The 17,723-nt window shown below is 42.3% G+C and overlaps 1 protein-coding gene across 2 annotated transcripts in view; it reads left to right on the top strand.

Moving 5' to 3' along the window:
* heatr3 (HEAT repeat containing 3) overlaps positions 1 to 17,200 on the top strand; it is a 59,318-nt gene extending 42,118 nt beyond the window's left edge. For both annotated transcript variants that reach the window (XM_072279601.1, XM_072279602.1), the window contains 6 exons: positions 3,460 to 3,542; positions 3,622 to 3,758; positions 14,975 to 15,063; positions 15,675 to 15,821; positions 16,355 to 16,531; positions 16,705 to 17,200. In XM_072279601.1, coding sequence (XP_072135702.1) covers positions 3,460 to 3,542; positions 3,622 to 3,758; positions 14,975 to 15,063; positions 15,675 to 15,821; positions 16,355 to 16,531; positions 16,705 to 16,818 — 747 coding nt within the window. In that variant the 3' untranslated portion in view covers positions 16,819 to 17,200. The remainder of the gene's footprint in view (positions 1 to 3,459; positions 3,543 to 3,621; positions 3,759 to 14,974; positions 15,064 to 15,674; positions 15,822 to 16,354; positions 16,532 to 16,704) is intronic.
* The last annotated feature ends 523 nt before the right edge of the window (positions 17,201 to 17,723 follow it).

The raw sequence follows: 17,723 nt of genomic DNA, 5'->3' as shown, positions 1-17,723 counted from the left end.
ATTGTCATTTATTAATGCATGCATTAAGAAATGATACAATATTCCTCCGGTGCGATATCACAGAAACAGAGGACAGACCAAGACTGAAAAACTAACAAGAACCACATAATTATAACATATAGTTACAACAGTGCAACAATACCATAACTTGATGAAGAACAGTCCATGAGCACAGTAAAAAAAGTTCAAAGTCTCTCGAATGTCCCACATCTCACGCAGAGGGGAGAAGGAAGAAAACTCTCCCTGCCATGCCCGACCACAGTCCGACTCTGAGTTGCCTGAAAACTTTGAGCTCTGATCAGCCCTCCAACACCGAGTACCGAGCACCATCTCTATCCGAATGCTTCAACCTCAGCCTCAGTCGCCAGCAGCAGGCAAAACCGAGGATTTTGGGGCCTTCCCTCCGGAGATTCTTGATCGCACAGTAGCAGCGGCAGCGAACCGGGCATTTCAGAAATTTCTCCAGATATTCCTCTGTGCTTCTCACGGCTGTCCCCATCAAATCAGAATTGTCCACGGCCCCTATTTAACAGATACAATATCATTTCACCGGAGAGCTGCGCGTGCTGTGTTGCGTTGCCATCTTCTCCTCCCGCCCGAGCTACTTATCAGACTTTCCTTTTGGTGTGCGTACAGAAAACTACCCTGTCTGTTTCAAATCCTGAAGTTGCTGGGAAATGTTGGCAGCTGCACTTGCCAGCAGTGTTCTGATACTGGACGCTTCCAGCAGTCCATGCTGAAGGTTAAAGACTGCAATTCTGCACTAACTTGGGGACACTATCTGCTCATCCCAAGGATCCCTTTATTTAGAAGGATAGCTGCAAGGGACAGTTTAAACCTCCATGAATTACATGACTGTCTTTGCCTGGTGTTTTAGCTGTTAAAAATTTAATTGTTGAAATGTTTCACCAATATTTAATAGATTTTGAATGTTGTGAATATCAGAGCCATTTGAAATAGTTAACTGGATTGATCCAGCAATTGAATTTAGCTGGCCATCAGTGTTTTTTGCTGCTTTCTTGGCAAGATTTGGCATTTAGACTTGCTTTTACAACTTTGCCATTTGGGATAGGGACTAATGAACGGGAGGTGTCTTGTCACTGGCTGCATGTTCTTACCCAATCATTTCAATATTTAGTCTTGCAGTTCCTGCAAAGTTTTTGGCATTGACAAGTCAACGTGAGAAAAATGTTTAGCAATTTAAACTTCTAGAAAAAAGGTTTAGTAATTTTCCATTATGGACAATATGGCACATCCTCTCCATGACTGACTGAATAAGCAGCAGAGCACCCTTTCGAATGGATTCGTTCTGTTCCGCTTGCACAGTACCGTTTTTGTCAACGTGGAGCAGGGAGCGAATTTGTAAATCTGACAGGAGTATGGATGTTGAGAATGGCGTGGGTGGAGCGCCGTGGGAGGGGTGTGGGACACGTGGCAGAGAAGGATTGCTGGGGTGGGGTTGCTGTGGGTGCAGACACACTCAGCCCTGAGACACCAGGTAAGGTAATTTGATTCCAAACAATTGGTTTATTGATCATTACAGAATATCGCTCTGGTGCTTCCCACTCCCTCCCCATTCCCTTTTCCTTTTCCTGACTGTGATATCTCCTCTCCCTGCCCCCTTCTTCTCACTCCCAGTTCGTAGTAGAGACTCATATCACTCACATAGGTCATGAACTTTGATTTTTTTTGAGGCAGGAGTACAGTGCAATAATAAAATTACTCCAGTCCTGTACAAAAGTCTTGGATATCCTTACTATATATAGGTGCATAAGACTTTTGCACAGTACAGTAGTATTGAAAAATATTTCTGAAAATCAAAGCTTGGAAATTGGAAGATTAGGAGAATTGCACAAGATCTCTGTGTGTAACTGCTGTATGTCAGGAAGTCAGACTAACTGACAATAATGAAGCTATTAACAAGGAGCATTTATTAGTTTGGCAGCACCATCTGTCAGCTTTAGTCGCCTTCATTGTTTGCTGATTGATTCAGGAAAAATTTAAGTAAGGATCAAGTTCATGCTGAAGGCTTTTAATGCATCCTCTTTGGTGCCCCAAACATTGCCCTGAATTGTTCAACCTTACCCTGTGTGTAACCCCACATTAGTTATTGTGCATAACTATGTAGTTGGCATGGGCTGATGTGTTTTTCTTCCCTGGGGTGTATATTCTAGCAGCACAAAAATCAAACTGTTACCTTGTTAGTGTTTCTCACTTACTGTTCAAGTGTGAATCTCCAAAATATTCACATGGAGAAGTTGTAGAGTTGATGAAGCAAAACTTTCTACTTTAAGATTTTGCAGAATGTGTAAGTGTATTTTATATATGAGTTAAATATCTGATACAGTAATGAACCAAGGTCTGGAGCTCTGTCCTTAAAGAAAAATCTATTTGATTAGAACCAATGGAGAATTTCATTCTTTGATTAGCTGTGATGCAGAACAGCCAGGTAAGACACCTGGGAAATGGCCTGGTCTGTTTAAAAAGGTCCAGAAACCATCCGTTGTGTTTATCAATGCATCCAGCCAGTTGAAACTAAATGACTGGATTGGTTTGGAGAGTTTCTGGGATGTCAGAGGAAGAAAGTTTCTGGAGGGAGAAGCCCAGCGTTTTCCACAAAAATTATAACTGATTGAATCTCCCAGCATCTCGTTTATAGAGAAAAGCATTCCAGAATCAGGCTGAATATCACTGCCATATGTCATGAGGTTTATTGCAGCAGCAGTACAGTGCACTACATAAAAAAAATACTGTGTATATGTACGTGTGTGTCCCTCTTCCCTGAGAGTAGCGATAAGCTGAGGGCATGTCCTGGGTGATGGGGGTCGTTAGTGATAGACGTCACCTTTCTGATGCAGGGAAGGCTCGTGCCCCTAATGGAGCTGGCTGAATTTGCAACCCTCTGCAGCTTTTTCTGATCCTGTGCAATGTCCCTTCCATACCAGATGGCGACGGAACCAGCTAGAATGCTCTTCCACGGTACATCTGTAGAAATTTGCTCATCTTTGGTGACATACCAAATCTCCTTAGACTCTTAATGAAATACAGTCATTGACATGTTTTCTTTGTGATTGCATCAACATGTTGAGCCCAGGATACTCAGAGATGTTGGCCCTCAGAAATTTGAAACTGCTCACCCTTTCCACTGCTGATCTCTGGATGAGGACTGGTGCTTGTTCTCTTGTCTTTCCCTTCCTGAAATCCACAATCAATCCCTTGGTCTTAATGATGTTGAGTGCAATGTTGTTGTTCCAACACCATTCAACCAGCTGATCTGTCTCATCCCTGTGCACCTCCTTGTCCCCATATGAGATTCTGCGGTGTAAACTAAGAGTGCTGTGCAAAGATTGGACTGTTCTTTAGTTGCCATTGTTCGTTTCTTGGGGTTTGACAGCACTCTGGGCACTGACAGTTTGCTCTGCTTTTGGATAATGTTTGTTCTAATTGATAAATCCATAGGTTTTGGAGAAGACAAAATTCACGGACAAAGTTACAGTAGATGCATGTATGGAAAGTCCATCTTGGCGATATTTGATTGAAAAGTAAGTAGAAACCTTGCACGTGGGTTAATGCATACAACTGTATTTAGTTAGAAACTTGAACACTGCATTGTTTTTGTAGATTACAGCGAATACAATGTAGAGCCCTGACCTGCCTGCATAATCTTTTATCGGTATTGGATGTGGAGGGGTTTGGCGGACCATCTGCACTTCATTCTCTTTCACAGCATCTTGGAAAACTTGTTTTCTGTCAATCAGGTAAGTTAATTGGGTTATAATGGTTATAAATACTTCAATTTTCATCCTTTCTGTTCTCTATTTTATTACGTGCTGCAAGAACCCCGAGACCTCATCCTTAGTAATATGTTGGAGTCCATTATTAACCACTGAAGTCAGGCTAACTATGTCTATTATAATTTTCTGTCTTTTGCCTCTGGTCCCTTCGTAAAGTATGGATGACGTTTGCAATTAACTAGTCCTGTGGAAGCATTCCAGAATCCAGTGATTCTTGAAAGAGCACTACTAATGCTTCCACCCTCTCTTCAGCTATCTCTTTCAGAATGTTGGTGTGTAGTCTATTTGATCCAGGTGACTTACCTACCTTCAAATCTTTCATCTCCCCAAAGACTTTCTTCTTAGTTAGAGCTACTACACTGACTTCTGCTCCCTGATGCACTCAAATTTCTGGCATGCTGTTGGTCTCTTCCACAGGGAAAATTGGTGCAAAATATTTGTTCAGTTTTTTCATTCTTGCCTCTTATGGCTGTGGAGCGGGAGATCACAGAGAGTGTTGGAGATTGTTCTCTGCTGTGCTGTGACTGTTTTAAAAAGGGGTACCTGTCAGGACTTGTCTGTGGAATGGGAGATCACAGAGAGTGTTGGAGACAGTTCCTTGTGGAGTTTACACGCCAGTTTTTTAAAAGCAAGTGGGGCATGTGGAGTGGGAGATTGCTTGGGTAATTCGTAACTTAGAAAGGGCTAATAAAAAGAAGCGACACATAAGCGAAGCAGCCATTGTATGAGTGGGCCAGTGTTAGTGGTCAGGCTGTGGCTCAACAGGCTTCATTGAGAACATGCAAAGGCCAAGGGTGCTGGGACTTCTGAAGTTGTTTATTTGATTGTACAACTTAAGCTTGAGAATCTAGAACCAAATGTGTAACAAGTGTTGGCAGGATGGTAGCTAGCGGTCTCCCTGATAATTACATCTGCAGGAAGTGCACCCAGTTTCATCTCCTGACTGACAAGGTCAACTCCTCATCGATTAAACAAACACGCGGACACTGCCAGAGAGCGGGCTTCAGGTTGTAGATGGGTGACCACCAGGAGAAGTAAGGGAAGTAAGCAGTCAGTGCAGGGTTCCTTTGTGGCCATTCCCCTCATCAACAAGTATATCGCTTTGGATACTGCTGGGGAGGATGAGCTATCAGGATGCAGCAGCAGCCAGGCCAGAGGCAGTATGGCTGAATCTGAGGCTCAGGAGGGAGGGCAGAGCAATATTGATAGGAGACTTGATAGTTAAGGGGACAGGCAGTGATGCTATTGCTGTGAAAGAGAAGCCAGGATGGTATGTTGCCTCCCCAGTGCTAAGGTCTGGGATGTCTCAGAACAGTTGCAGAATATTCAGTGGATGTTGCTTACTTAGATTTTCAGAAGGCCTTTGAAAAGGAGCCATGCATAAGAACATAGAAATTTACAGCGCATTATAGGACCTTCGGTTCAATGTAGTGCCGACCATGTAACCTACTCTAGAAACTGCCTAGAATTTCCCCAGCGCATAGCCCTCTATTTTTCTAAGCTCCATGTACCTATCTAAGAAGCTCTTAAAAGACCCTATTGTATCTGCTTCGACCACCGCCTCCGGCAGTGCATTCCTCGCACCCACCACTCTCTGTGTGGAAAAACTTACCCCTGACATCCCCTTGGTCCCTATTTCCAAGCACCTTAAAGCTGTGCCTTCTTGTGTTAGCCATTTCAGCCCTGAGAAAAAGTCTCTGGCTATCCACATAATCAGTACCCCTCATTATCTTATACACCTCTATCAGGTTACCTCTCATCCTCTGTCACTCCAAGGAGAAAAGGCCAAGTACACTCAACCCATTTTCATAAGGTACATCCTCCAATCCAGGCTACATCCTTGTAACATTTCTTCTGCACTCTCTCTATAGTATCCACATCCTTCGTGTAGTGAGGTGACCAGATCTGAACACAGCACTCCAAGTGCAGTCTGACCAAGGTCTTGTATAGCTGTAACATTACCTCACGGCTCTTGAACTCAGTCCTACAGTTGATGAATGCCAACACAGCATACGCCGCCTTAACAACACTGTCAACTTGCACAGCAGCTTTGAGTGCCCTATCGACACAGACCCCCAAGATCTCTCAGATCCTCTACACTGGAAGGGGAGCTGGGGGGGACTTTGGGGTTCTAACATTTAACTGTCATTCATTCTTTGGGTCACTCCTCTGTTTACATGAATGGTTGCAAAGAAAAAGCATTTCAGGATGTATATTGCATACATTTCTCTGACATTAAATGTACCTTTGAAACTGCCAAGAATCTTACCATTTATAATATATTCTGTCTTCAAATTGGACCGACCAAAATGAACCACTTCACACTTACTTGTGTGAAGATTGGCTGACTGACAGGAAACAGAGGTGGAAGAAAGAGGGCCTGTTTTGGTTGACTGCTGGTGACTAGTGGTGTTTCGCCGTGGTTGGTATTAGAGTCAGTTCTTTTCACGTTATGTCAACTATATGGATGACAATTGATGGCTTTGTGGCCAAATGTGCAGCATGATACAAAGGTAGGTAGAGGGGCAGGAAGAGTTCAGGAAGCGCGGAGTCTGCAGAAGGACTTGACAGTTTGAGGGAACTAGCAGATGGAATATAGTGTTGGGAAATGTACGGTCATACAACTTGGTAGAAGGAATAAAGGCATAAGTTATTTTCTAAACGGAGAAAATTTGAAAATCAGTGGTCCAAAGGGACTTGGGAGTTGTTGTGCAGGATTCCCTAAAGGTTAACTTGCAGGTTGAGTTGGTGCAAAGGAAGGCGAAATGCAATGTTAGAAACGTAGAAAACATACAGCACAGTACAGGCCTCTCAGCCCACAAAGCTGTGCGGAACATGTCCCTACCTCAGAACTACCTAGGCTTTACCCATGCTCTCTATTTTTCTAAGCTCCATGTAGCAATCCAGGAAACCCTATCGTTTCTGCCTCCACCACCACCACCGGCTGCCCATTCCACGCACTCACCACTCTCTGCGTAAAAAAATTTACGTTAGCATTCATTCTGAGAGAACTAGAACTTAAGAGCAAGGATGTGATGCTGAGGCTTTATAGGGCATTGGTCAGACTGCTGGAGTATTGTGAACAGTTTTTGCACCCTCATCTAAGAAAATATGTGCTGGCTTTGAATCTCCACAGGAGATTCCCAAGAATGATTCTGGAAATGTAAGTGTTAACATGTGAGCAGTGTTTGATGCTTCTGGGCCTGTACTTGCTGGAGTTTAGAAGAATGAGGGGGGGATCTCATTGAAACCTATTGAATATTGAAAGGCCTAAGTAGTGTGGATGTGGAGAGGATGTTTCCTATTGTGGGTCCGTCTAGGACCAGCGTGCGCAGCCTCAGAATCCATTTAGAACAGAGATAAGAAGGAATTTCTTTGGCCAGAAGGTGGTGAATCTGTAAAATTCATTACCACAGCTGGCTGTGGAGGCCAAGTCATTGTGTATATATAAAGCGGAGGTTATAGATTCTTGGTTAGTGAGGGTGTTGAAGGTTATGGAGAGAAGGCAGGAGAATAGGGTTGAGAGGGATAATAAATCAGCCATGATGGAATGACAAAGCAGGCTTAATGGACCAAGTAGCCTAATTCTGCTCCTATATCTTATGGTCTTGTATTCTCAAGGGGGAGGGGAGCAGCTGTGTCGTGCACGATGGCAACAATGACATTGGTAGAAAGCAGGAAGAGGTCCTGTGCAGTGAGTATGGGGATTTAGGAAAGAGGCTGCAGGATTTGAAGCTGTTCGGTGTTAGCAGAGCAAGACCTCCAAGATGGTAATCTCTGGATTGCTCCCAGTGCCACTTGCTAGTCAGGGTAGGAAAAGGTTGTTAGTACAGATGAATGAGTGGCTGAGGAACTGGCACAGGAGGCAGGATTTCAGGTTCTTAGATCATTGGAACCTCTTCTGCGGCAGGGGTGACCTGTACAAAGTTACCAAAGCTAGAGGGGAACCAATATCCAGGTCAGGAGGTTCGCTACTGCTTCTCAGGAGGGTTTGAGCTGGTTTGGCGGGGGGGGGGTTGCGGGGATGGGAACCATAGCACCAGGTTAGATTGTGGAGGGATGGAAAGGAAGGTCAATGTCAGGGTCAGTAAAAAAAAACAACAGACAGGGAAAAATAATATATAAGATGGATCATTTGACGGGCATATATTTTAATTCATGGAGTGTTATGGGTAAAGATGATGAACTTGGAGAATGGGTCAGTGCATGGAACTATGCTGTCGTGGCCATTACAGAGACTTGCTTGAGAAAGGAACAGGAGTGGGTGCTTAATGTCCCAGGATTTCAATGTTTCAGAAAAAATAGAGAGGGAGGTAAAAGAGGTGGGGGAGTTGTGCTATAAATTAGGGACAATGTCCCAGCTGCACACAAGTAAGACATAATGGAAGGTTCATCCACTGGCTCTGTATGAGTAGAATCAAAAAAGGGAAGGATGCAAATCACTCTGATAGGATTGTAGTGCAGACTATCCCTGCCCCCAATAGCCACCAGGACATTAAGGAACAGATATGCAGGCAGATTAAGGAAATGTGTAAAAACAAAAGCATTGTTGTTTTAGGGGACTTCAACTTCCCTGATATAAACTAGGACCTTAGTGCAAGAAGTTTAGATGGGTGCATCCAAGTTCCTTTTTTTAAATGAATACGTAGATAGTCCAACAAGAGGAGGGGTTTTACTGGAGCTGGTGTTGGCTAATGAGCCTGGCTAGGTGACTGACCTTTCAGTGGGTGAGCAGTTGGGGAACAGTGACCATAACTCCTTAAGTTTTAAGATAACTTTAAATGAGGATAAATATGGACCTTGTGGGAGAGTATAAAACTGAACCAGGGTCAATTCAAAGTTCAGAGTAAATTTATTATCAAAGTACGCATATGTCACGATATACAACACTGAGATTCATTTTCTTGTGGGCATACTCAATAAATCCATAATAGAATAATAACCATAATAAGATCAATGAAAGACCAGACCAACTTAGGTGTTTAAGCAGAGTACAAAAGTCGCAAACTGTGCAAATACAAAAGAAAGAAATAATAAATAAATATCAAGAACATGAGATGAAGAGTCCTTGAAAGTGAGTCCTTGGGTTGTGGGAACATTTCAATGATGGGCAAAATGAAGTTGAGTGAAGTTATCCGTTTTGGTTTAAGAGCTTGATGGTTGAAGGGTAGTAACTGTTCCTGAACCCGGTGGTGTGAGTCCTGAGGCTCTTGTACCTTTTTCTGTCTGGCAGCAGCGATAAGAGAGCATGGCCTGGGCGACAGGATTCCCTGATGATGGATCCTGCTTTCCTGCAACAATGCTTTGTGTAGATGTGCTCAATGGTGGGGAGGGCTTTACCCGTGTGGACTGGGCAGTATCACTACTTTTTGTAGGATTATCTGTTCAAGGGCATTGGAGTTTCCATTCCAGGCTGTGATGCAACGGGTCTCTCCACCACACAGCTATAGAAGTTTGCCACAGTTTTAGATGTCATTCTGACTCTTTGCAGACTCCTAAGGAAGTAGAGGTGCTGCTGCCATGCTTTCTTCGTAATTGCACTTGCATGCTAGGCCCATGACGGGCCCTCCAAAATGATAACACTGAGGAATCCAAAGTTGCTGACCCCCTCCACCTCTAATCCTCTGGTGAGGACTGGCTCATGGTCCACTTATTTCCTCCTGTTGGTCAATAATCAGCTTGTAGGTCTTCCTGACATTGAGTAAGAGGTTGTTGTGGTGGCGCCACTCAGCCAGATGTTCAATCTCTGTCCTATATACTGATTCATCACCAACTTTGATTTGGCCTACAACAGTGGTGTCATTAGCAAACAAATATGGCATTGGATCTGTGCTTATCCACAGTCTTAAGTGTAAAGTGAGTAGAGCAGGGGACTAAGCACACAGCCCTGTGTTGCACCTGTGCTGATGGAGATTGTGGAGGAGATGTTGCTAATCTGAACTGACTGGTGTCTGCAGGCGTGACTTCCGGATGCAGCGATACAGCTTGATGGGTTCACAATACACCGCCAAGATAGGACTGCTGAGTCTTTTAAAGGCAGAGGAGGGTGGAGTATGTTTTGTGGTCAACTCCTTGTGGTGTGCAGACATTGCAGTGCTGTCCTAATCCTGCTCATCCAATCTCAAACATCTAACGACAAAGTGTTGTCCTGCCATGGGAGATTCCAGCGATCATCTTGGTGTACATCCACCTCAGGTCAGTGTCAAACAGGCTCTGGACAAACTGAGGCATGAAACAGTGCTTCCTGATGTCTTCCCTATCATTTTGGGGGATTTTAACCAGGCCAGCTTGACAAAGTCCCTAAATAATTATTAACAAAGATCACTTATAGTATCAGAGGAACCAACACACTGGACCACTGTTGCCCCACCGTCAAGAGTGTATACCCTCACTTTGGGAAGTCTGATCTTCTGTACTTGTAGTCCCTGAGAGACTGAATGAGGACTAAGAAGGTATGGGCAGGTGAGGTGCAGGAGTATTTGAATTGGTGGACTGGACAGTATTCAGGGATTCATCTTCAGGTCCGAATGAGTATGCTACAGCTGTCACTGACTTAATTTAAAACCTGTATGGATGAGTGTGTGCCTATGAGAATATACTGTACATACCCAAATTAAAAGCTATAGATGAACCAGGAGATTTGTAGTCTACTGAGGGATAGATCTGTGACATTCAAGTCTGGTGACCCAAGTCTGTATAAGAAAACCAAGTATAACGAGAGCAAAGGAACAATTCTGAATGGGGTTGGAGGCAGAATCAAATGCACGTCAACTCTGGCAGGGATTGCAGGCCATTACTTCCTTCAAAGTGAAGCTTAGCATCATGAATGACAGTGATGCTTCACTCCCAGATAAGCTCAATGCCTTTTATGCACACTTTGAAAGAGAGAATAAAACTACAGCTACAAGGATCCATGCAGCACCTGGTGATCCTGTGATCTCTCTCACAGAGACCAGTGCCAGGCTGTCTTTCAAGAGGGTGAACCCTTGCGAGGAGATAGGCCCCAAAGGAGTACCTTGTAGGGCTCTGAAAACCTGTGCCAGCCAACTGGCTGGAGTGTTCAAAGACATTTTCAATTTCCCATTATTGCAATAGGAAGTCCCCACCTGCTTCAAAGGGGCAACGATTATACCCGTGTCTAAGAAGAGCAGGGTGAGCTGCCTTAAAGACTATCATCCAGTAGCGCTCACATCCGTGTTGAAGTGCTTTAAGAGTTGGTTATGGCTAGAATTAACTCCTGTCTCAGCAAGGACTTAGGCCCACTGCAATTTGCTTATCGCCGCAATAATGTTTATTGTGATGCAATCTCATTGGTTCTTCATGCAGCTTTGGGTCAAATACCTCCGTCTGAATGCTTTCTATTGTCTACAGTTCAGTGTTTAATGCAATCATTCCTACAGTTCTGATCAAAAAGCTTCAGAACCTGGGCTTCTCTCTGCAACTAGATCCTGGACTTAACCGGAAGGCCACAATCTATGCAGATTGAAAACAACATCTCCACCTTGCCAACAATCAACACTGGCTGTGTGGCTACGCACAGCTCAAATGCCATTTATAAATTTGCTGACAATACATATATTGTTGGCAGAATTTCAGATGGTGATGAAAGGGTGTACAGGAGTGACATGTATAAGCTAGCTGAGTGGTGTCGCAGCAACAAATGTAGACTTCAGAAAGGGTAAGATGAGGGAACACACACCGGTCCTCATAGAGGGATCGGAAGTGGAAAGAGTGAGCAATTTCAAGTTCCTGGGTGTCAATATTTCTGAGGATCTATCTTGGACACAACGTATCGCTGCATTTACAAAGAAGGCACGACAGTGGCTATATTTCATTTGATGTTTGAGGAGATTTGGTATATACTGACAGTAATACAGTTTTATTTTTCTATTATTATGTATTGCATTGTACTGCTGCCACAAACTCTACAAATCTCATGACATATGTCGGTGATATTAAACCTGATTTGCATTCTGAAAATCGAGGATCCAATTGCACAAGGAGGTATTGAGGCCAAGGTCTTGAAGCTTATTGTTTAGTTTTGAGGAGATGATTGTACTAAATGCTAAGTTGAAGTCAATAAAGAGAATCCTGGTGTATGCATCTTTGCTGTCCAGATGTTCCAGGGTTGAGTGAAGAGCCAATGAGACGGCAGTTGCTAAGGACCTGTTGCTCCAGTAGGCAAATTGTGTTTCATCACCATCATCCTCTCAAAACACTTCATCACTGTGGATGCAGGGGCTACTGGATGATAGCCATTGAGGCAGGTTGCCGTGTCCTCCTTCGGCACCAGTATAGGAGAAGTCTGCTTGAAGTAATTGGGTACCTTAGAATGCTGAAGCAAGAGGTTAAAATCCTCAGTGAACACTCCAGCCAGTTAATCAACACAGGTCTTTAGTACTTAGCCATGAGAGCATTAGGTAGGAACTGTACAGAGTTAATTGGGAACAGCTGGCTTTGGGCAAGTCCACATCCAACATTTGGAGGTGTTTAAAGACAGAACTCAGGACAGGTATGTTCTGATCAGAACGAAGGACAAGGATGGCAATTTAAGAGAAGCTTGGATGTCGGAAGAGGTGATGAATTTAGTCAAGAAGGAAAAGGATAAATATGTAAAGCTAAGGAAGCTAGAATCAAACAGAACCCTTGAGGATTCTAAAGAAACCAGAAAAGACCTCAAGAAGAGAATTAGGAAAGCCAGGAGTGGCCATAAAAAGTCCTTGGCAAGTAGGATTAAAAAGAATCGCAGGCATTTTGTACATTCATTGTGCAAGAGGATAATTAGGAAGAGGGTAGGACCACTCAAGGATTAAGGGGGGAGCATTTGCTTGAATATGCAGGATGTGGGTGAGGTTCTTGATGAGTATTTTAGAATTCGTTACCCTTAACGAGTACATCAATATTTACCAAGGAGAAGGACGTGGAGGATCGGGAGATCAGTGCCAAGTATATTGATATGCTAGGGCATTTCGAGGTAAAAGAGGAGTTTGTGTTGGGTCTCTTCAAGAGTATTAAGGTGTTTAAGTCCTCAGGGCCTGATGGGATATACACTAGATCATTAAGAAAGGCAAAAGAAGAGATTGTCGGGTTCTTGACTGATATCTTCATGGCCTCTGTAGCCACAGGTGAGGTAATTGGTGTTTAGTTAGGCATATGCATGAGAGGAAAATGGAAGGTATGGACATATCATCCCGGCTAGTGTCCACTTCCAATCAACTTTGGCCAGCTCCTTTCTCGTACCTCACTAGTTCCATTTACTCCACATCTGGTTTTTAGCTTCTCCCTTTCAAACTGAAGGGTGAATTCTATCATGTTATGATCACTAGCTCCTAACGTTTCTTTTACCTTAAGCTCCCTAATCAAACCTGGTTCATTACACAACACCCAATCCAGAATTGCCTTTTTCCTAGTGGGCTCGACCACAAGCTGCTCAAAAGAGCCATGTTTAGGGATTTAACTAATTCCTTCTCTTGGGATCCAGCACCAAACTGCATTTTGAATTCCCCCATGATCATGCAAACGCGAGGAAATCTGCAGATGCTGGAAATTCAAGCAACCCACACAAAATGCTGGTGGAACACAGCAGGCCAGGCAGCATCTATAAGAAGAAGTACAGTCGACGTTTCGGCCAAGACCATTGTATCTTTGCTCTTTTTACATGTGTTCTCTACCTCCTGTTGTAATTTGTACCTAGCATCCTGGCTAGTACTGGAAAGCTTGTATCTAACTCTTTTCAGAATCTTTATACACTTGCAGTTTCCTAACTCTTTTCATAAGGATTCTACAATTTGTAATCCTGTGTCAGTTCTTTCAAAGGATTTGATTTAATTGTATTTACTAACAAAGCTACACACCCTTCTCTGCCTACCTGCCTTTCAATACTTAGCGTATCTTTGGATGTCAAGCTCTTAGCTATGATCTTCTTTCAACCATCTCTCTGTGATGCCCTACCAATTTCTAACTGCACTACAGGATCATCTAACTTATTACATATACTGTGTGCATTTAAATATAACACCTTCTATTCTATATTCACCATCCTTCTTTTCAATTTTTGCCTCCATGTTGCCTGAAGTTAAATTTTAATTCCTTTCTAGTCTTATTCTTTATTCTGGGGATTTCAGTAACCTCTCTTGTACTCTCCTTTCTTTTTACATTATCCATAATTTTCCAAGCTGTTGAACTCAACCCTCTCACAAACAAGAGAAAATCTGCAGTTGCTGGAAATCCAACCAACACACAAAATGCTGGAGGAACTCAGCAGGCCAGGCAACAGCTATGGAAAAAAAATTACAGTCGACGTTTCGGGTTAAGATGTCGGCTGTACTTTTTTCCATAGTTGCTGCCTGGCCTGCCGTGTTCCTCCAGCATTTTGTGTATGGTGCTTGAACTCAACCCTCTACTATTTATTTTAAAGCCCTAGTTATGCAATTTGCCAGGGCACTGGTCATGGCGTTGTTACATCACTGTTCGTGCACCTCTAGTCAGAATAACATCCTCCACCACTACCTTCTCCTCTGTGCCCAAGCCAATTTTAAACCCGTTCTACGAAGATTCCATGGATCCAATGAGCTTTAATTTTTTGGACCAACCTACCATGAGGGACCTTGTTGGAAAGCCTAGTAAAATACATGTATATATCCACTGCCTCACCTTCCATCAATCATCTTTGTCACCTCCTCAAAAGTTGGGTACAATCACCTCGGCACACATCCACGCTGACTATCCCTAGATCCCACCTCAAAGAAATGTCTCCAGTAGTTTCCTTTCCATTATACAAGGCTCACAGACTTTTTTCCTTGTTTGTCCCTACTTTTCTTAAACATAGGAACAATGTTGTCTATTTTCCAGCTCTCTGTGTCCTTGCCTTTGATAACAAAAGGTACGCAGATATTTGTCAAAACCGCAGCAATCTCCTCTCTTGCCTCTCTCAATAACCTGGAATAGATTCCATCAGGCTCTGAGAACTTAACCACCTTATTGTTCTTCAAGAGCCAAAACAGCTCTCTCCTGTTATCAACCTGCCTGGGAAGCAAACAAATTCTTGGCCCTAATGTATCTTACTGTATAGCATGAGGTCCATGCTGTAGTGAACTTGAATAGCTCAAATCAATATGTTTAATGTAATTATATTTGTGTCATGTAGTACTGGTTTTGATTTTGTTTAATTTTATTTGCAGAGATCACAAAAGACTCAGAATTCTTAGAGGCTGTGACAAGTGCTATTAGATCATCGATGCAGATAATGTCTTCCCATAATCTTCCTCAAGTAAGACAGTAGATTTTTGAACAACACTTGAAATTTTAAAGGCAGTCTTCAAAAATTTGTTTCAAAAAATCTGCAAGAGGTTGCAGTTGCCATAAATAGGTGATTGATGTGTGGGTTCTAAACACCCTTTATGATTTTAAACTGATGAATTTTTCATGTCTAAGGTCAGTCCAAAGTGAGGTTTGTCCAAATGAGTATGGACTCTGTTTTCCTTTATTCAAACATTCCTAAAATTTGTATAGGTATGTTCAAATGGAGACAAAAATGATTCTCTGTCATAGTTGGCAAATAAAAGAAAATCTTGGTGCTGAGGTAAAAATCCTGTCCACTGGAATTTGACCAGCTCACACAATGTTATCCAAATCTGTAATGATGAAGCACCAAAGGCTACTATAATAAAGAAATGCACTAAGTTAAGGTGGAAAGATATAGTATATTGTGATGATGTTCGTGAGCTTGTCTCATCTTGGCCAGTAACATTATAGTTGCAGATTAGGCTTTTCAGGTTGAGCACAACTGATAACTCAGAAACATTGATATCCCAGTTAATATTTTGCCTAACTACTTCTCAACAACAGATCTCATTTTAACCTTTCTTTTCCATCATAAAGCAATGTATGAGTGCTGAGCAGCTGATGATGATATGTGAAGCAGGAGCCCAATGCGAAAACATCAGTACTCGAGTCAATGTGGTTGCCATGATGGGAATTAGTGGCAATGTACTTTCCAAGGTGGATAACACAGCTGAAACTCTCAAGGTATCAGAAAATAATATACCCTATAAAATATCCTGTTTACATAATTCTGTTCCTGATTTTAAACCAAATTATTAAGGCATCCGTTAGTCTTGTGAGACCATGGATCTGCACCTGGAAAGTCTTCACTCTCCAGGGCGCAGGCCTGGGCAAGGTTGTATGGAAGACCAGCAGTTGCCCATGCTACAAGTCTCCCCTCTCCACGACACCAATGTTGTCCAAGGGAAGGGCATTAGGACCCGTACAGCTTGGCACCAGTGTCGTTGCAGAGCAATGTGTGCTCAAGGACACAACATGTTCCCTCGGCTGGGGCTCGAACTCACGACCTTCAGGTCGCTAGTCCAATGCCTTAACTACTTGGCCACGTGCCCACAAACCAAATTGTATTGACTTAGTTAATTATATAAGCATACAAACACGTAGATCTCTGTTATAGAAGCCATGCACCCACTGTACAGCCGAGTGAAAAATGTCAGTTGTCAACATCATTGATAAATACTTTATCTTGTTTCATACCAAGTGTTTGTAAATTGCAGATAATGGGTAATTTTTTGCTCGAAGTAGTCACCAAGGATTCTTCACTCGTAGTCGTAGGTGAAGCCCTGGATGCCATCATTGATGTCTTTGCTGATGGAAAAGAGGCAGATAAAGCAGCAGATGAGATGAAACTGGTCCATATTCTGAAGTCTTTCCAGCCAGTCTTCAAATTGAGGGTAATTGTTGTAAAATACATTGCATTAGCTGTAATTATATACACATAGTATTGAAGGTCTTGTGTTTTTCAGTGAGACTTTGATCCTGATTTGTAAAGTGACAGTTCACCAAATTTTCATATAAAAATTACTTTACATGATCATGTTTCTCTAATAGTAAACTTTTGTTTTAGATCCAAAAGGAAGTGAAAGATAACCTCACCCCAGATCAACGATTGGTCCTTGACAACGTGAAGCTCAATCTGCGGCGATTTATTGCCTACCGTGAAGCTTTAACGAAAAAATAAGCAGAGATTCATGAAAGCTGGTTTGAAGTTGAGCCACTATTCATATTTTTCACTTGAGAACTTGTTCCAACCTTCAGATGTAAAATGGTTATATCTGGTGATCAGTTTATAAAAACAATTTTTATGCATGAAGTATTTTTATTAAATATTCAGTATAGTTTTTAAAAACTGTTTAAATTGGTGATAATAGTTTATGATTACTTAGAAAACAAACTTTTTAATTCTCTTACATTGGTCAAGTTTAAAAGCTCTTTTTGAGTACATAAATTAAATCACAAGTGGTTTTGTAACATGACAAGTATTGCATATAGTGCAAACAACTAACGTCAATCTCAAAGGAATCAACTGGAAGAAGATTGATTTTAATAAAGTTTAAATTTTATGTATAAGCATTTATCTTCAACTCTTTCTCAGAACCAGTGGGTTAGCAAATACTCTCGGTGGGAAAATCGTCGGGTAACTGCACATCTTGAGTAGTTAAGTTGCAACTACACTCTCCCATTATGAATTGGAGTGCCCTTCTGACCCTTGAGGGTGTAGAGTACTTCAGTCTTTCTGAACCACGTGGCATCTTTCTCATCAATGATGTCAGAATCCCAAAGTAATGGAGAGAAGAATAAAGCTTAAACTGTACCAAGAATCAACCCTTATACGGTGCACAAGTCTGAAAGCTGTTTACAGATCAAATTATCTGGCTTTCGTCCACTACTGTCACTTGCTGTAATGGAAGGATTTTTGTAATCTTTTATAATTGCTGCATTTTTGTGCCTGAAGTGATTCATCACTGAAAATTCGCAGTCCTTTGAAGTTGGTAATAATTTTGCTCTACGGAATACAAACTGATTTGTAGAAGGACACTCTACTTTGTATCCTCAGCAAAGATAAAGTATTATTCCAAGACCTTA

This window comes from Mobula birostris, chromosome 15, assembly GCF_030028105.1.
Source record: "Mobula birostris isolate sMobBir1 chromosome 15, sMobBir1.hap1, whole genome shotgun sequence".
In the NCBI taxonomy this organism is placed as follows: domain Eukaryota; kingdom Metazoa; phylum Chordata; class Chondrichthyes; order Myliobatiformes; family Myliobatidae; genus Mobula; species Mobula birostris.
The sequence above is the reverse complement of the archived record's forward strand: the minus strand, read 5'-3'. Positions and strand labels throughout refer to the sequence as shown.